Source organism: Ciconia boyciana, chromosome 15, assembly GCF_034638445.1.
Source record: "Ciconia boyciana chromosome 15, ASM3463844v1, whole genome shotgun sequence".
NCBI lineage: Eukaryota > Metazoa > Chordata > Aves > Ciconiiformes > Ciconiidae > Ciconia > Ciconia boyciana.
Window position 1 is genome coordinate 2159429 of NC_132948.1, and position 19706 is coordinate 2179134.

The 19706-nt window shown below is 53.6% G+C and overlaps 1 protein-coding gene across 2 annotated transcripts in view; it reads left to right on the forward strand.

Annotated features, from left to right (window-relative positions):
• NOS1 (nitric oxide synthase 1) overlaps positions 1 to 11119 on the forward strand; it is a 39238-nt gene extending 28119 nt beyond the window's left edge. For both annotated transcript variants that reach the window (XM_072879860.1, XM_072879861.1), the window contains exons 15-27: positions 306 to 364; positions 3250 to 3366; positions 3592 to 3766; positions 4190 to 4328; positions 5115 to 5193; positions 5767 to 5960; positions 6597 to 6766; positions 7026 to 7236; positions 8001 to 8088; positions 8382 to 8503; positions 9067 to 9215; positions 9845 to 10039; positions 10997 to 11119. In XM_072879860.1, coding sequence (XP_072735961.1) covers positions 306 to 364; positions 3250 to 3366; positions 3592 to 3766; positions 4190 to 4328; positions 5115 to 5193; positions 5767 to 5960; positions 6597 to 6766; positions 7026 to 7236; positions 8001 to 8088; positions 8382 to 8503; positions 9067 to 9215; positions 9845 to 10039; positions 10997 to 11119 — 1821 coding nt within the window. The remainder of the gene's footprint in view (positions 1 to 305; positions 365 to 3249; positions 3367 to 3591; positions 3767 to 4189; positions 4329 to 5114; positions 5194 to 5766; positions 5961 to 6596; positions 6767 to 7025; positions 7237 to 8000; positions 8089 to 8381; positions 8504 to 9066; positions 9216 to 9844; positions 10040 to 10996) is intronic.
• The last annotated feature ends 8587 nt before the right edge of the window (positions 11120 to 19706 follow it).

The following is a 19706-nucleotide window of genomic DNA, read 5'->3' on the forward strand; positions in this document are numbered from 1 at the left end:
ATACCTGGTGCTGTGCCTGCCTGCCTCCAGCCTGCTCTGGAATAGGGATATCTACTTATTCCCTGCTGTGAGACAAGTAACTAATCTGTTGCTAAATTCATCCTGTACAACTGATGTCAGTGCCACACAAAAGGTGCCAGCCCCTTGGCTGGGGAGCTACGACCTCGTCCAGCCCTGTACACCAGCGTTGCAGGCTGCTGGGAACAGCAAGCAGAGAGCAGAGCCACAGTCCAGGCTTTGGTCACAACTTCGTTTCCTGCAGAGACTGGCAAAACTGATGGCCTTTTTTTATTTCTTCTCTGTAGAAATTTGGCTGCGCATTAATGGAGATGAAGAATCCCAACTCCAACTTGGAGGAGAGGAAGTAAGAGCACCCCAAAACCCTCCCTTCCCACTCAAAGCCCCGCTGCTGGGACAGCCTGCTGCTCTGCTTTCCTCCTCTGGGAAGGGAGTGTGAAATCCTCATGCAGGTTTCAAGTTTGCAAAGGTCCAAGGGATGGGACCTGCCTGGAGAACCAGGGGATGGAGCGGGTGGAGGTCCCAGGGAGGACAAAAGCACTGAGTCAGGCATGCCTGTGCACTCCAGCTTGTAATTCCCTGGGCTGGCATTTTAAAGCTTCTCTCTTCAGCCCTAAGAGGCAGGCATCTATGAAAAAAACAAATAAAAGCAGGAATTCCCCCAAAATCATTGACTCTGAGAGCTGGGGCTGCCCAGGAGACACCAAAATAGTAAGACTTGGAGGTAGAAGGGAGTTCCCAGCTATGTGGATGTAGGTGGGGAAGGACTTGAGAACCAAATTTAACTTCTTGCATCATGTGAAAAATATTTCTAGGGAAAATAAGAGCTGTTATAAATTCTGGCTGTGATGTTTGTAACAGTGAGTCTGGAACCGGTACCTTGGAGACAGGGGCTGGGGTTTTAGAAAATCCCCCACTGGTGGAAGATGAGCCTCGAGCATCTCGATGCACGTCCCAGAGGCTGGGAAGTGAGGGCAGCTGGCAAAGTGTTAATCATTTGGGGCCTCCCCTTATTTTAGCTATTAAGTACAATATATTTTGCTTAACTGGGACACTGCTGTGCTCTGGAGTCTCTCCTGAGTTAACACAGCGATGCTCCTAACTGGCAAAGGCTGCTCCTTGCTGAAGGCAGAATTAGCACTGGCCGGTGATGCAGTGCAATTTAACCACCCTGACCTTCTGCTTGAGCAGCGCAGAGCAGTGCCCGTGGGGCTGCAGAGCGGTGACAAACACCGCCGGGCTGGGCAGGGACCCATTTGTACCTCTCCGCTGCTGGCGACGCAGCAGCCCTGAAGTGGTCTCCTTGCTGTGCAGCCAAGTCATCTGATGGATCCCCGCAGGGCTCACGAGCCAAAAACCCATTAGGTCTCTAATGGCCTCGTGCCTTAATAGGGACAGCTGACAAAACAGGACTGCAGGCTGCCCTGGAGGTGTCTGGATGGAGAAGGGCCATTTTGCACATGGTTCTTACCCCAAGAATCTTCACTTTTTGGGGCTGGGCTGGTGCAACATTGGGTTGGATGCAGACGTGCCACCCCTGGCAAGCCAGGCAGATTTGAGGAGAACAAAAGCACCTGAGCTCGGTGCTGGCTGTCCCAGTCACCTCTAAATGTAATTTAAGGGACTGGCAGGAGTTTCTAAGAGCCAGGACAGCCTGTGGCTTGGTTACCTGACAGCAAAAGTGGTCAGAGTGCTGGAAACAGCGACCTGCGAGGACAGATCAAAAGGGTGAGAGCTATTTTATCTGGAGGAAACAGAAATGCAGTGCGGTAGCAGACTTCACATACAGAAAAGGTGACTGCAGAGGCGGAGGGAATAAATTACTCCCTGTGCCCCCCCCGGGACAGGCCAAGAGGTCATGGCTATGGATGGTAGGAAGAGATGCTGACGTTAAGCATGAAAAAAAGCTTTTGCAATGAGAAAAGACAGCCTGGAGGAGACCGTCTCTGGAAGAAGGGCAGCGTCAGCCTGGCATCTGTAGGAAAGGGCTGGATAGAGCAGCTCCTGCCCATGCAGCCCATGGACTCCCAGCTCCATGTCCACCAGGGGATGCTGAGGGTGGCTGAGACCCCGCAGGGTGGGGATCGGTGGCCCCTCTAAGCCACAGTGTCTTGAGGAGCCTGCCAGGGCGCTGCGGCTGTAGCTCTCTAACCACAGCCCGGGGGTTTTGCTATGGTTGTATATTTGGTTCCTTCTGTCTTACAGCAAGGGTTTTCCAAGGGTTTTCAGAGACATTCATAAGCCGTTCCTATTTAAGGACCTGCTGTTCAAATGCAGCCCATCCTTCAACAGTCACCCCCTGCCACAAGGACCCATTCATTTCAGCAAAAGCTGCTGGTGCCCCGACCTTGGGCCCAGCACCCAAGCGGGGAATGTGGGCTTCATGCCCATCTAAACTGGTGGGCTGTGCTGCCCTGCCTTCACCACGTAACCCGGGGTGAGGACATGGGCCAGGGACAGCGGAGAAAGAAGTGGGTCCATCTAGATGGAGTGAAGCAGAATAGCATGAGAGGTCTGGGCAGAAAGGAGGAGGCTCCGGAGCAGATATGGAGCACGGGGCTCTACGGCCCTGGTAGTTATTTTGCTCAGGGGTTGTCTCCTCTGCGTGGTGTGCCGGGTGCTGGAGGTCTGCTGTGACTCATCCACACACTACTGCTTCATTGCTCTGGCAGTATATTTAGAAACTCTTGTGCAGAGCAATTTTTGAAGATGGTTCAATTCAGAAATACTTCTGCTGTTGTCAGATTTTCTTCTCTGCTCCCCTTCCCCCTCCTCATCCCCTCTTCTCTCACTCCTTTTTTTTTTTTTTTTTACTTCCTATGAATGAAAAAACCTTCAGAATATCTGTTCAGACATATACCTGACCTTGTGTACAACCAGGGAAGGACAGGTAAAGCCACAGGACCTGTCAGCTCCGCACCGCTGGGGACAATGTGGTGGCCAACACCTGGGTCAACCCACTGGGAGGTGGCTGGAGGACCCCATGGAGCAGACCAGGTCCAGCTGGGGGGATGCAACATACGGGCTGCTGTGGCTTACCCCTGGGAGGGAGCACATTTCTCTGCTCTAGCCACTGATCGTGGTGCCTGTTCATGAAATATTGAGCCCTGAGCTTGAGCCTGCTCTGGTTTGGTCTCGTCCACAATCCAGCCCCCTCTGAGCATGCAGCCTGGTGAGAACCACACGCACATTTATCACCACTGTAATACTCCATGCTGTTGCTGTTTGCAGGAGCTACAAGGTCCGTTTCAACAGCGTCTCCTCTTACTCGGATGCACGGAAATCCTCAAGCGATGGCCCTGACTCCAGGGACAACTTTGAAAGCACGGGGCCCCTGGCTAATGTCAGGTAAATAGGATGGGGTGGGAGGCAGCAATTTCTTGGGACAGAGCTGGAGCTGATGCTGCACAGAGCCTCTTTCTCCTACCGCAGATCGTACCCAATACCTGATGTATTTCTGCAACATGCAGATCCCTCCACGCTCCCTCAGGCTGATGTTGGCCATGGTGGTGGAGGGGGAGACATTGGTGTCCCTCCCAGCTCGGTAGCCACAGCTGTGTCACCTCTCCGCAGGTTCTCCGTGTTTGGGCTGGGGTCGCGTGCTTACCCCCACTTCTGCGCCTTTGCCCGGGCGGTGGACACTCTCCTGGAGGAGCTGGGCGGAGAGAGAATCCTCCGCATGGGAGAAGGGGATGAGCTCTGTGGCCAGGAGGAGTCCTTCAGGACCTGGGCCAAGAAGGTCTTCAAGGTAACCTGCTTCCCTTGTGCTCCAGGGAGGAGCAGGGGGGAGAAGGACACAGGGACAGAGCAAAGCTGCTGGTTAGAGCTGGATCAAAACCCAGCCTCTCCTTCCCTACACCGGGACACCCATCCGTCACCCTGGCCCACAATAAAGAGGTTCTCCATATTTTCATGGAGCTGATGCTCTGGTTTGTGCTGACTGCCTAAGGGTGAGCACTAAGTAGAATTCCTGCGTTATCCCAGATGCCTGGGGGAGGAGGGCACCACGAGATATGCCCGTGGCCACTGGTACAGCCCTGCGCCATTGCGGTGTGTATGTGTATATCCTCCATGTGTTGGCTGAGGTGGGTGGGACAAGGCGGGTCGTGGGGCTCGGTCGGAAAGCCTAGGGGCAGCAGGGAGATGCCTGAGAGCCTGGTGCGTGCTGCAGGCAGCGTGCGACGTGTTCTGCGTGGGGGATGACGTCAACATCGAGAAAGCAAACAACTCCCTCATCAGCAATGACCGGAGCTGGAAGAGGAGCAAGTTTCGCCTGACCTACGTGGCTGAAGCCCCTGAACTCACACAAGGTACAAAGATGGGGTCACCCTGGAGGGCTCTAGGTGTGGGGCAGGTGGAGGAGAAGACGTAGTGGGCTCAAGTTGGGGCAAAGGGGCCAAATCTCCTTACTTATTCTGTGTTAAATCCCCAGCATTTCAGTCTTGCCTTTCCCCTCCATCACATGCCCAAGGAGCAGTTTGTGATGGTCTGAGGCCCCTCTGACTGGTCCCTGTCTGTATCTGTAACAGAGATGTTGGGATATGATCTGATCTCCCTCCTCATGACCCCATTTTTTGAAGCAAAGAGCTGGAAACCTGGGAGCTTTCCAAGATCGCTTTGTCCAAATGCCACTCCGCTGAGCGTTGCGGTGCAATGGCAGGTCCAGCCCACCGACACCTGGCCCCTCAGCACGGCTCCTGCAGCTGATGATCTGCCGCACCGGCTTAGCTCTTCCCAAATTCAGGCTCTTTGCTACCAGCCAGGTGGTACTGGCAGCAAGAGGTGCATGCCTGCACGTGAGGGCACGTCCCCGCGCCTCGTGCAGGTGGTTTCGGAGTCCTCCTCAGTCACTAACAAAAGGGGCATGCATTTGGTTCCCCCCTGGGGTTTCTGATTCCCCAGGCTCGCTGAAGCTTTGCAGGAGATGGGGGCAGGAGGGTGGTCGAGCCCACGGTCCGCTCGCTGCGGCTGGCGTCAGCCAGCTCTGGTCCAAAGGGCTGAACCCACAGCGGCAGCCGACAGCCCTGCAAAAGCCAGAAGTTGTCTGCCTTGGCCACGCTCTGCTGCATTGCTTCACTGACTCTTCTCCTCCGCAGGACTCTACAGCATCCACAAAAAACGTGTCTATGCAGCCCGGCTTATCACACGCCAGAATCTGCAGAGCCCAAAGTCCAGGTAGGAGACGCAGCTGCCCCGGGACCCACGGAAGCTGAATGCACTCAGGGTGCACCCAAGCATCCATGCACGCAGTGCTGCAAATACCCCTTGGCCCCTGAACGTCCCATGGATACCATCTTTGTGCAAATCATCACCAAGGCTGGAAGCCACGTTAACCCAGTGAAGGGTGTTTCCTGCCTTCTTATACAGTGAAATCTCTGCCACGACACAAATTACCCTGCTGCCTGTAAGGCTGAGAAGATGGGTGGCTGCACTTGTGGCGTGGCAGGGTGCATGCCAGGAAGGCGTAAAAGGATAGAAGGATCCTTTCAGCAATTTTGCTGAAGCAGGAGGTTAAACTGGTTTTCCCTTTTAAAAAGCCCCTGAGGGTGAGTCAGCGGGGAGGGGAGGTGGACACTGCAGCATCCTTTCTAGCTCCCTGCTGCAACTTTGGTGACATGCTCAGCAGGGCACCAGGGCTTGGACACGCCACCACTGCCCAGCACACCCAGCGGCTCTCGAGGCCAGGGCTCAGCAACTCCCTGAAGGACTCCCCCAAAACACATCCTGCATTTTCTCCTTTCCCTGTAGTCGCTTGACAATTTTCCTGCGCCTCCACACCGACGGACACCAGGAACTGCAGTACCTGCCCGGGGACCACTTGGGCGTGTTTCCAGGGAACCACGAAGACTTGGTCAATGCCCTGATCGACAGGCTTGAAGATGCCCCTCCGGCCAACCAGCTGGTGAAGGTGGAGCTCCTGGAGGAGAGGAACACAGCTCTAGGTAACCAGGGCCACCTCTACATAGAGGTGGCCTCTCTCCCCGGTCCCTTGTAGTAGTTCTTGTAGCTCCTCGGGGAGGTCTCCTGCAGCCTCCAGGAGAAATCATTTCCCATCTCACTGATGCATTTGGCTGGATTGGGAGCACCTCTTTCAACATTCCTCTGCCCAGAGCCATTGCTCATCTGCATTTGGGGTGTAGAGCAAGGGTTTGAAGGGTGAGCAGGGCCCTGGGGAGAACATGTTTCCTTGTTCTTCAGAAAAATTAAAGGCGTTTATATTGTCATGGAAAGAGCAATGTCTAGGACTGGAAAGAAGAGTTAAGGGATCTCGATGGACCATCCCAACACTGTATTTCAAGGATAAGTCTGATACCCTACTGCCGTGCACAGTGTAACAGGAGATGGAAAACAGTGTTAACTAGGAGTGACCAAGGCTGGAGGTGGTGGAGTATCAGATTCATATTTGTGCTCATTGTACAGCATCTCACTTGTAGCATGAGGATATCTTGTTGACTTCTTTCCAGCTCTTCATCATTCACTGTCTCAGAGCTGTTAAGGGGGAATGAAAGCAAGGATTTGTCCACCTTGGGTCTTATGCTCAGCTGATCCCATGGTTGTGCTGAATTCCCTCCTGGCAGGTGTCATCAGTAACTGGACAGACGAGAACCGTGTCCCACCATGCACCATCTTCCAGGCTTTTAAGTACTATTTGGACATCACCACCCCTCCAACACCCCTGCTGCTGCAGCAGTTTGCTTTGTTGGCCACCAGTGACAAGGAGAAGAAACGTCTGCAGGTCCTTAGCAAGGTAAAGCCTCAGATCCCAAGCCCCAAGTTCCTCAAGGCCCTGGGGACAACCACATCCCCAGGGCATTTTCATCCCACACTGTGGTTAGGCTGAGTCTCTACCCATGACAGCAGGGCTCCTCCTGCCTGCCTTCACTGCCACCCACCCCAGCTTTGCCATAGACCCGGTGGGATATCCGTAGAGGCACCTGGCTTGGAAGAGATCGATGCTGCAGTGCTCTCCTCCCTCCCTCCCTCCCTCCCTCTTTCCCTGGCTGCAGGGCTTGCAGGAGTACGAGGAATGGAAGTGGTCCAAGAACCCCACCATCGTGGAGGTGCTGGAGGAGTTCCCCTCAGTGCAGATGCCCTCCACGCTGCTGCTCACACAGCTCCCCCTCCTCCAACCGCGCTACTATTCCATCAGTTCCTCCCCGGAGATGTACCCAGGCGAGGTCCACCTCACTGTGGCAGTGGTCTCCTATCGCACAAGAGGTACCGTGCTTATGCAGGGGTCAGTGGAGACAGGCTTGGTGTGGAGAGCAGGGAAAAAGCATTAGCACATGGACAACACCACAAGGTCTTTGGCAGAGAGATGTTATTTTAGAGCCTTTCTACCTGCTGCAGGGACTAGATTCCTTCAACCCATGGCACGGCTGTCCCATGTTATGGAGAATGGCCATCCATCAAAGGGCAGTGTATTGCAGAGATGCCAGATCTGGGTCAGGTACCAGAAACAGACCAGCCACAGTGGCTCCAAGCTCCATGTGGGATCCTTTGTTTGCCCGCACCAAAGTCCACATTGCCACAATTAGCCAGATTTCTGTACCTGTGCAAGCACTGATGTGTCCAAGCAGCCCTGGTCATGGTGTAGGTGGACACAGCCCCGTCACCTCTGCAGCAGGCAGGACACAGGGTAAGACACTGGCCATTCATCTGGGGCTGCCATGGAGGGCTTGTGTCTGGAAGCACTGCAGCATGATGCTGCTTCTGCCAAAAAGGACCAAAGAGAAGTTGGGTGCTTCCTAAGTATTGTGGAGGTCCAACTATCCCAGGGCTGGGTCCTGGGTGAACTTAGGTAACTCCACAGAGGGATCGAAGTGCCAAACTTCTACCAAGTTTGTGGGGGATGGATGGGGAGATAGTAAAGGTTTCAGTGAGGTGTTCATGTGGAAAGTAGCAGGGAGGGCTTCAGAAAAGAAAGCAACCGGAGTAGTCGGCTGCGTGTCAGGTACAGACCTCCTTTTCTCCCCTCCTAGATGGAGAAGGACCAATCCACCACGGAGTCTGCTCCTCTTGGCTCAATCGGATACAGACCGATGAAGTAGTGCCCTGTTTTGTAAGAGGGTAAGTGGTCCACACAAGGCAAGGGATGAAAAAGATGGGGTGAGCCTCCTTGCAGGATGAGCTCTTTGCCCTCAATTCTTTGCAAAGCACTAGGGGTGCGGAGAAAACAGGGCTGGATTTGAGAGCAAATGGGTCCCTCTCGGGTGCAGTTCTTCTGTGCAAAAATGTCACTTTCTGGGATTTCACCTCGTTTTCTACCCCTCCCTCTATGGGTGGTGTCTCAGCTTGCCGTGGGCAGAGGTGAGGGAGGGAGCATCCTGCTTGGGTTTAACTGGCGTCTTCGATGTGTGCAGTGCGCCCGGGTTCCACCTGCCCCAGGATCCCCAGGTGCCCTGCATCCTCATCGGCCCCGGCACCGGCATCGCCCCTTTCCGGAGCTTCTGGCAGCAGCGGCTTTTTGAAATCCAGCACAAAGGTGGGTCGACGCTTGCTCCTCCTGTTTCTCATCTCAGGAGAAACCTGGGCCGGTGGCGTGGGGATGGGGGTCCGGTCTCCTGCCTGGACTGCCCCAGCAGAGGCAAAGGGCTTCTTGAAGCAGTGGCTGACCCAAGTGCAGGCTTGGAGGTCAGCCCAAACTCCCAAAACAAACTCCATGAAAACTCTCCTGTAAAATTTTGCAAGTTTTTATGGCAGAACTATAGTGCTGGAGCTGGTTTTTTTTAGAGAACATTTAATGCAAATTTATGTAAAATATGCATTTTCCACTGATCATGTAGACCATTTAGGAAAAAACAAGTTTAATTTCTCCCCAAAACCTGGCACAAGCGCCCCTGCCATGTGATCCCAGGCCATGCACTGGCTCAGGCAGTACATTACCTCCTCCTTGCTGGTTTTTCCTCCCTCCCGTTTTGGCCAGGGAAAGCTCCTGGCAGTCTCACGCTGGGTGCTGGGGCTGCTGCCAGATCTGGAGGGCAGTGGCTTGCAGAAAGCAGGTATCGGTGGTCCCCGGGCTAACTGCTTCCCCTGTCTTTCCCCCAGGTCTGAAGCCTTGTCCTATGGTCCTGGTATTTGGCTGCCGACAGTCCAGGATCGACCACATTTACAAAGAGGAGACGCTCTTTGCCAAAACCCAAGGTGTCTTCAGAGAGCTGTACACAGCCTACTCCCGGGAACCGGACAAACCAAAGGTGCGTGGCAGGCACTGCACCAGTCCTGGTGTGCAGCCTTGGGCGGCCGTGGCCAGCCGGCACGGCGTGGAGACGCTGGTTCCTTGGCACAGCCGCAGCGGCTCATGCCCTGGGGCGCTCTGGTTGCATAAGGGTGCAGGATTGTGCCCTTCCCAGTGCAGCCCCGTTCCCAGGGCACGTCCCCATCCCTGCACCGGCCTGAACGTGTGCCCGCATTGCTCACGCTTTGCTCTGGAGGGCTGCAGCTATCCTCACCAGGTGGGAGCAGATGAGGAGGGGAAAGGCACATCTTCCCAAGCAGGTGGGCAAGGAGGGATGTCACCCGGTGGGGTGGCCCACAGCCAGCGCAAACACCTGGTCTAAATCCCCACCACCACCTGAGCAGGCCTGGCAATGAGATATATGGTGAAGGTGTGAAAATGCAAGAGCAAAATGATGCTTTGCTGCTTTCCCCATCTCTTTTCTATCGCTGTGGGTGCTGCAAGGTGCAGGCGTGCTCCCCCAAAGAGGCAGTCGCATTGCACTGCTGCCTCAAAGGCAGCTGGTGCACACAAAGCTGCCCAGAGGGTGCGGGTGGATGGGGCTGAGAAGCTGTAGTTAATCTCAGCTCCCACCTTCTCCTCCCTCAGAAATACGTGCAGGACGTGTTACAGGAGCAGCTGGCCCAAACCGTGTTTAAAGCACTGAAGGAGCAGGGAGGCCACATCTACGTCTGTGGGGATGTCACCATGGCCGGGGACGTCCTCAAGACCATTCAGCGCATCGTGAGGCAGCAGGGCCAGCTGTCAGTGGAGGAGGCAGGCGCTTTCATCAGCAAGCTGAGGGTAAGTAGCGTCTGCACCACGAGACACGACACGAGCTCCTGCCATGGGCGCTGCACCTGGTGCCTCCTCCTGCAGAACGGGCAGCACCGAGGAGACGGGTGCTGGGGGGGATTGCGGCTCCCACCCACGCTGCCTGCACCTGGGCAAGGTCGGGAGCATGATCTCCCAAAGCTTTGGGTGCGCAGTGGATCGACCTTGCTTTGCAGGAGCTCTGCTCCAGGCTGCAGCCCCCTCAGCCTGTGCTGGGCTCCTGAGATGAGCCTGGTGCCGTGCTGAGCGCTGGTACGAGCTGTTTTGGGAACGCTTGGTAGTCCAGACAGGGCTTATTCACCTGGTTAAGTCCCCACTGTCCCTCCATCATTGCAACAAGCTAACAGGGCAGTTTGTGGGTCCCCCTCCCCAAATCTCTGTCCGTGTGGCTGGCTGGCTGCTGCCCCTGGGCAAACACGTTGCTGCAGATGTTGCAACTGAAGCAGAAGTGAGCTCAGTTTGGGACACAGGCCCGAGAACAGATGCTTGAATGGCTCTGCTTCTGCCCAGGACGATAACTCAGCCCGATTCCTGCGGGACTACCCCTTCTGAACCATGTCCCCACACTCCATCCAGGAGCCGAGGGAGCCCAGAGCCACGTTTTTAGCTGGTTTGCAAGCAAAAGTTCTCGTACGTGGGCCGGCCTCAGGCTACTTGTCCCCTGATGGCCAGGCAGTCACTGGGTTGCCAGCAGTTGAGGAGGTCTAATGCACGGAGTGCTCCACCACTGCCCCACAGCGTGACCTTGGGACGGTCATTTCACCTCCCTGCTTGCTCCTGCCCGTCCCTCCAGCTCTTGTAACAGGCCCCAGGACACTTGCTGTGTATTTGGTACCTACCCACAACACGAAAGCTTTCTAGTGCAATACCAATCATTGCTAAATACTTTTTTTTTCCCCACTGCCCCTCTCCCATCCTCTGTTTCAGGATGACAGCCGGTACCATGAGGATATTTTTGGAGTCACCCTGCGTACGTACGAAGTGACTAACCGCCTTAGATCTGAGTCTATTGCATTCATTGAGGAGAGCAAAAAAGATACGGATGAGTGAGTTGACATGTTTATTTTAACCCCTGCAATGGTCCCCCAAGTGCGTGGGCTGTGGGATGGGGAAGGGAGCTTTAACCTTGCACACACGTGGGCCTTCTTATGGCACAGGCTGAGAAAAGACATTTGATTTTTGCACTGGAAGCAGAGGCTGCTGCCTGGCAGTCTCTCTGAAATAGCTGTCACCTCACTAGGACAAATCTCCCCCGGCCTTCCCGGGTTATTGCACTCATCGTACCAACGTGCTCAGACCTGCCAATCCTACCCAAATGGTGATGCACAGCAAAAGTCCTGCCCGCTGCCTGCCTCTGCTCCCCGGCCAGTGAGCCGGCGGATGACGGGCTGAAAGGTTTGCAGGGCCCGTGGCGAGGGGTGGCTCTCCCCAGCTCCAGTGCTGGCTGGGGGGGGGCTGGCTGGCTCCAGGGTGCAGGCGGCCGGTACCCGCAGTGTGGGGAGGTCTCCAGGCTGCTCCATGCCCAGTTAGGAAAGATCTGGAGACTTTTCTTTCCACTGTTGTAAAAACAACCATAAGAAGTAAAAAACCTTGACATTTGCTATGTTTGTTTCTGCTCCACCATGTCCTGCCATTTGCTCAGCTCTGTCTCGGTGGGATTTTCTCTGGCTGAGCAGAAGGATTATTGAGGATAAGGGATGAGCGCTGCATGGATCTCGCTCCTCATCCTGGCCATCGGCAGCCTGGGGTGCAATCCCTTCCCTGCACTCCTGGTTCTGCCGTGTAGTGCCCGGCTGGCCCGGAGCGGGTTTCCCAACATCCCTGAGGAATTTTTCTCCAGTGCAGCACATACTCTGGGGTCTGCACTGTACACAGAGTGCCTCAGTTTCCCATCTCTAGGTAGGGATAAGGGTCACCTACCTGCCCTCCTCACCCAGCAGCAAAGGGCTCTGTAAATTCCTGTCTACAACATGGTCCCTTGGGAAGTCCTTAGTCCTAGACGCTCCTCACCACTCTTTCTAAGGCCAGCTTTTCTCCCCTTTCCCTTGCAGGGTCTTCTGCTCCTAACTGGACCCTTCGCCCCAGGGGGATGCCAAACCAGTCCCAGCACCTGCTGCCCCCTCCAGCTGGGGGGCACTGGGTTTTGTATTTCACGGACACGGTAGCTCCTTTTCTGCGGGGAACTGCCCATGGAAAGTGCTCTGTCTCTCGTCCTGTTGTTGTGTCCTGATGATGATGATGATGATGACTTTTATTTCCTTTTCTTCCTCTTTCTCTTGCTCTTGTCCTGTGGCCGTTTCTTTTTACCCCCTTTCCCTGGATTTCCCCACTGAAGTACGATGGCTTTATAATCTGCAGTGGCTCTTAACAGAACTTCACATTTCTCCTTCTTCTCATGAGGGCATTTTGCAGCTGCATGAAATCACCACCTTCATGACCATCCGCGTTTTTGGTGTTTTGGGGGAGAGCAGAGGTGGCAGGGGCTGGGCAATGGCTAGGTCTTGTTGCTTGACCAGAGCTGGGGGTTGTTTCCCCAGGGCTCCCCCTTTCTCCAACTTGGGGCTTGGCTGAATCCTTGCATTTTCTTGGCTTTCCTTTGGACTTGTACAGACCTGTGCATATGCCCAAGGCTGGGGGCAGATGATGTGCAACGCCCTCGTGCCTATGAACTTTGTTCATCCCCAAGCAGCCTGGGTACAAATGTGTCTGTTTTGATCCAAAGGGTGGGATGTCTCTAATTCATGTGTCATGATCTCTTCTAAACGGACTCTGCACTGTGTTTGCCTCCTTCTCTGCTCCCTGTTCCCCATGAGCCTCTCCTTTTGCTCAGTCCCCACTTTTGCTGGCATGAAAGTCCTCCCACAGAGGACCAAGCACCGAACACACAGGCTGATGTGTATGCTAGGGAAAAACTCATGGCAATGACTGCTGCTTGGCCAGGCTTTCCTCCGGAAGGCTTTACAGGAGATATGTGATCTGCAGCCATGAGGCTGGTGGGAGAGACTGGGGGGACCAGCTGCATCCCAGAGCTTTGCATGCTGCGAACGTGTGAACCTTCTCCCAGGTGAGACTGGAAAGCCACGAGGATGGGAGAGAAGCGGCTCCAACCCGGTTGCAAGAGGCACCTCCTGGTAACAAAGCCTATTTGGAAGGCAGCACTTGGAGGGTTACGGAGGCTCCTGGCCCTTGGTGAGGATGTGCCGACTGAGGACTCTTGAAAGCCCAGAGAGCATCAGCTCCACCTTAGCGCAGTCTCACGAGCACGTCTAGGACAGCAGACCCCAGCCAGTTCCACACCTTCGGGAGCAGAAAGTGCCAGCACGGAGTGACCTGCCTGCCAAAAGAAATACATGTGGCATCTCGGTGGCAAGCCAGTCCCCTCTGTAGGCTCTGCGCCACCTGCCAGCGGCACGAGCTGTCTCTACCGGGACATCTCATGTGAGAAGGGAGGTGAGATCGGCTGCAAAGATGCTGCGTGATTCTGGGCTCTGACACACTCACACCTCAGCCCTGCTGCAAAAATCTGGCCCCAAAAGCAATCTGTTAACACAATCACAGAAAGGTATCAGTCCCTTTAACAGAGAAAAGCTGTCTGCAAGGTAAAGCATGCGTGACCTTGTGTGTCCTTCCTCCTTCTCCTCCCTTCCTCCCTCTGAAGAAGGTTTGTCCTCCCTCACTGCCAGGACGAGGACAGCAGGGCATGGTTGCAGCTCCTGCTGGAGGCAGGGATACGGGGTTGATGTTCTGAGCTAGTGGGTGCTGATCCTTTCCTCCTGCCCCTGCTCTGCTGCAGTGTGCGCTGATGTTTGTATGGGCAAAGCACCTGCCCCGGCGACAGCAGAGGGTTTGTCCAGGAGCTGCGATGGTGAGCTTTGCTTTCAGAGGGCTAAGATTAGCTGCCCCGAGACAAAGTTGGAACAAAAAGAGCTGCAGGAGGTTTGCTGCTCTCACAGCCCGTGGTACAAGCTGTGCTGGCTCCCCTGGCCCCAGGCTGTGCAGTTATTCCCACCCTCAGCCAGGTCCTCCTGCCCTTTCCTGCATCTTGCTTGGCCACGTCTCCACCTGCTGTGACCATCTTCTGCAACTTTGACTCCCTGAATTCTTGAAGCAGCTCCAGCCCAAAATCCAGGAGCAAAAGGCCCCCAGGCACTGGGACAATTTGGGATCCAGGTCTCAGTTTTGCTGGTCCCAGCAGAGCATCTAGCATGGCGTGCAATGCGAATGAATGCTGCCACGGTGTGGCCAGAGCCGAGCTGGCTGGGCTGGCAGGGTGGCGGGAGAAGGGTTTGGAGCCAGGTGCAAGGCCAGGTTTGTGTCACGGCCTGGGGACTTCGTGACCTGGAGGTGAAAGCAGGACAGGACAGGAAAAAGGGCAGCCCCTGGTCCACCTCTGTGGGTTGTGCCCTAATCCCAGGGCAGGCAGTGGGATGAGGGAGCTGGGTATCCCTTTGCAGCTGCATCCCTTTGCTGCTGGGATGTGTGAATTTGGGCAGAGGTCCCATCTGTGGGAGCCAGCTCCCTGGCCCTAGAGCTGTGAACATACAGCAAGCCTGGCCCTGAACCCCAATACAGCAAGCCCTGACCCCCAATACAGCAATACCCACATACAGCAAGCCTGGCCCGGACCCCCAATCCTATGGCTGCAGAAACAGAGCTAAAGAAAAAAAATTAAACTCATCCCCTCCTTTTGGGAAATTTGATTCTGGCTCTAGACTTTGTGCTCTGGTCCTCCTCTTAGTAGAAGCAGCGATGCAACCTGAAGAGGAGGTAGTGCCCAAAGGAATGCCCTTGTCTCGTCCTCTTCCCAGCTCATCCTGTGTTGCTGGCAATTAGCTTTCTCCTGTCCTGCCTTCTGCCTGTATCGGTATAACATCTCCCATCTGGAAGTCATATTGCTGCTGCAGTCTGTGTCTGAGATGAATTGGCTTGTTTTTCCTGCACCCCAAAGCTTGCCACCTCCATCTCCCCCTTCCACCTGAGCTGCCAGAGAAAACAGCGGGGAAGCGCAGCGGAGAAGGGACGGGGATGTGTGCCTTGCCTTCCGTGGGATCTCCAAAGGGGTCTGTGCAGGGCAGACAGCCAAAGCCGCCTCAAGTTCAACAGGCATCGGGTAGGCGAGTCTTTCAGAGCCCTTTGGAAGGGAAATGCTGGTTTAAGGGCAGCCTGCCTGCCTGGCCCTGGAGAAGAAACACTCTCCCTGCCGTGAACGTCCATGAAGTTAATATGTCCCCCAGGGCTCCGGGCTGCCTCTCTGCTCCCTCTGCCTGAGTAGGACCGTTTGCTCCTCACAAGCCGCACCACTGGGACTTTTGATTCATTATTTTTTGTTGAGTCAGTCTCAGACGTCTTAACTTCTCCTTCATCCCCCTTACCTGCAGGGGCTTTGCACTCCCCTCCGGCTTAATTTTCTCCCACAGCGAAGGGGGAAATAAACTTGCGGATCTGCTTTATCATTCCATAAATGCGGCTCTTCCACCAGTTGTCTAGACTCTGCTCATCTCGGTGTGACATTTCTGACACGTGGGTGTAGCTACAATATCTCCGGCATGCATAAACAGCAGAGAATGAGGTGGGGTCTGCTGCAGACCGGTGCCATGAGCTGCTCGGGGGTGCCATGCATGGAGGGGTTGTGCCTCTCGGGCACTCGGTTCATGAATCTGTCACCTCCGGGTCCCTGCTGCCTGTCCAGGCTCCTGCACAGCCCCACGTGGCTCCTGCAGCAAGGGGATGATGGATCTGATGGACGCCCAGCCTGATCCAATGTCCCAGTCCCTCTCCTGGAGGATGTCCACCACTGCCTGTTTTGCAGCAGCTCAGCTCCTTTTCGTTCCCCAGGGATTAAACATAAAGAGGCTTTTCTCTAAACAGGAAATTTGATTTTCAAGACACCATGAAATGAGGGGTTTTTTCCTCAAAGATTTTAATTTGTAGGTTTTTCAAATGTCCACAGAAAGTTATATATGAACTTGAAAACTCATGGGAAAAGGTTCTCTGTTTTCCCAACCTGCTGTGTCCACTAGCAGGGAAAAATAAGTTGTTCATTCAGTGCAAGGGTATCTACTGCCTGTGTTGTTGATGACTTCAAAGGTTTCATCTCCCCAGAAGGACTGCCTGGGAGTTTGTTGTTCTATTTATGAGAGACAGCGGGAAAATAATGAGACTTCTGCCATCAGGAGTAGACTCGCAAAGATGACACCTCCACGATCGTTGCTGGGTAGGCCTGAGCTCGTTGCACTAGAGGAACCGAGCCAGTCGCATCCGTGCTGGCCAGAGAAATGGGGTTTGAGTCTGGGCTGTCCATGTTCCCTGTCCCCTGTGCTGTGCCTACACGTCCCCAGGGGCGAGCAGGGGACTCTGTTCACACCCCGAGCAGTGTGAGCCAATGTGTCCGTGCACGACCGGCAAACTTGCAGTTGTGTCCTGAGCGAACGTGATTGCACCTACACAGAAGAGGAGACGGGAAGAGACAGGAGCTGCATGAACCTGTGTCCGGTCTAACTGTGATTGCTTCGTTAGTTCCTTCACTCTTAGTACGTGATGCCTCTCGCCCCGTCCCGGGCTGTAACCCAGGCTCCCTCCCCTGCTTCCCTCTGGAGATGCCTCCTTTCTCCTTCTCAGCCCTGTCTGCCCAGGCAATAGGTGCAGCGAGCTGCTCACCAAGGGTGGGTCCTGGGGGGGGCAACGGACTTACAGTGCCTTGTGCTGGGAAGAGACTATTGCACCAGGGTTGCCCTCCCGTTCCTGCTCTCTCCAGAGATGCTGCTAGCACACAGAGACTGGGGGATGAGGGGAACAGATGCCTTCATTTTACAAGTTAAATTCTGGGTGGGCAAATTCCCCCTGGGATAACTGAGAGCAAACTTATAGCCCTGCTCAGCCATGCTCTGCAATTAATCTCCCAGTGATGGGGGTTTACAGGGGTATGGAGGCGATGCAGGGTTAGAGCGTGGGTGCAAACTGGACACCACCTTCTGCTAGTGCCATGGGTCTGTGACCACCTACCACGTACTGGAGACCACGTTTTTATTAAGCTGGGGACGGGGGAAGAGGGCGTGTTTGTGCTTGAAGCCTCATGGACTTGCACTAAGCCCAAGCCAAAGCTGCTGCCTCCCAATTTACGACCACTGAAGCCATTACATCCTCTGATTTGTACCTGTGGGGAAGCTGCAGAGAGTTCCCAGCATTTTTTGGAAGGAGAATTTTATGCTCAAAACTAAATTTTGTTCCTGCTTTCACTGGGGACCAGTTCGCAGCCTCAGAATGGCTCTGATAACTTTGCAATCGCTTTGATAGTTCCAGAGGGGAGCGCAGTCCCTTTACAGAACAGATGGAGACACATTTTCAGGACCATTCAACTTTGCCGTAACTCTGTCTTTGTTATAACAATTTCTTCTGCTATAACAGGAGGAGCAAAATTTGGCCAGCGCTGAACGCTCTTGAAAACTGTATTGCCAAACTCGGACAAAATTAGTCTAGAATCTGAGTCCTCCCAGATATAAATGCCTTCCACACCCACTGGCTTCAGTGGTGTTGGGGATTTCAGCAGCTTGCAGGATCAGGCTTTCACAGCAGCAGCAGCAGCAGCAGCAGCAATTTCATGACAGCAGAATTTTTGCATGTGTCAATCTGCACTTGCACTTGCCTGCAATGCATGACTCTAGTAATCCATTTGAAATCTACCCTCGACAGGGAGATCCAAACTTTAGCTTCTTCCATATGGCCGTGTGTATTTAATAGGAAATCAGGGGCACTGGAGAAAGCTAATGAGATTACTGCTTTAAAGCACTTGGTTCCAGAAGTAAAACAGACCTTACCAGAGGTCGCAATTGGCTTGATTTTAGCATGGGTACAAGGGCAACTCATGAAATATTTAAGTATTGTAATGCAGATACACTTTTTTCCTGCTGTGCCAGGAATGGAGCAGACTAGAAACTCTTGGACTCCACCCCTACAGATGTTTGGCTGTGATGGGAGTTTGAGCCATCGAAATCACCGGAAAAAACCAGATTGTGAGTTCACAGCTGAGCAGCCGCAGCTTGTTTAGCAGTGAGAGCACCTCACTGCGAGGGCTGCTGCTTTCCTGCCTTACTCATTCATGTACCTACCTGGCCAGATTTCAGGGAGGGAGGAGGGAGGAAACACTTCAAAAGCAAGAAAATCGAACCTGTGAGCCTTGCCCTGAGAATCCCTCGTTTAACAGGAGCCTACAGGCCAAGGCTTTGCGGCTACTCCTCCTTACCACAGCGGGGAAGTGGGCAAGACACTGGGGACTTCTCTTCTATCTGCGGGCCAAAGCTTGCGGAAGCTGTTCTGGGGCTGTGGAAAAGCAGGAGCGTGGAGCTGGGCTGCGGGTAGGCTCCTGCACCGCCTGACTGCAGTATTTGCACGCAGCTCTGTAGGGCTGGTTCAGAAATCTGCTGGTGAATAACACTGGGCAAAGTATATTTCTTCCAGGGGCATTCTTAAGACTTTAAAAATGTAAAGACTAAATACTGAAAAAGTTGATCTAAAAGAGCAACTGATTTGGGGCTTCTTTTTGTTGCTTTGTTTTCACGGTTGGCTTTGGGTGGGGAAAGAAAAAAAATATATATATCAAATTGTTTCGGACAAAATTGAATATTTTGTCCCCACAATAATTGCTAATGGAGATTTAAAAATTTTCCAAAGGCAACAAGACTGCCTTAATATGTATTCAACTCCAACAAGAGGCATTAGCACTACTCACTTCTGAACCTGCTTTTTTATTTTTCTCACTGTGTGATCGTGGCATGGAACCATGTCTTAACAAAATACTCTTTACAGTACTCAACAGGATGTCCGGAAACAGAAGACAGTGTTTCAGAATTTCCCCGTGCCCAGCATTGAAGTGATGGCTTTGAAGCCAATGAAACTCAATGCAAAATTTCTGCTTTGCTAGAATTCTACAAAATAGGCAAAGGTCCACAATTCCCAAGGTTAAACGTGCTCTGCTGCCTTGAGATGCCTTCAAAATACCCTGGGATCTGTATGCTGAAAAGAGCTTGAGAATACATTCCCTGGTCTGCAGCAACATCCCCAGCTCTTCTAGAGTGTACACAATTCCCCAGGCAGTAGATGAACAGAGTAAGATGACTTTCAGCCAGGACTTATTGCTTCTTAGATTGCATGTAGTTAGAAACATGAGTTCCGCCAGCCACCCAGGGAATTTGATATTCAGTGCCAATTAATTTTTGTAATAGGAACACGGATTTATTCCCTTGATTCCCTTAGGCACCTTTGAAAAGCGTAAGCCTCAAAGGTTGGTTTGGACTTTTTTTTTTCTGGTGGCCTTTTTCCTGAAGAGCAGTGGTGCCGAGATGAGAAAGGGGACCGGTCTTGTGAAGGGTAGCAGTGTTGGGGCAGGCAACTCCCAAACGTTCCATTGCAGAGGTTTCCTAAACTCTTCAGATGTGGGTAAATTCTGCTCTGCTAGATGGGGCTCCAACCTCTCGCTGCTCTCTGGTCCTCCTGCTCCTTCCTCCCTCCCCTCAGCACCTCCTCATGTCACTGTGCCTTCATTTGGTTTATAAAATGACGCCATGATTTAAGACTGGCACATTGTCTTTACTCTCACCTTGCATCCCGTAAGACAGGTATGTGTGGAGGGGGGGTTAGCTTA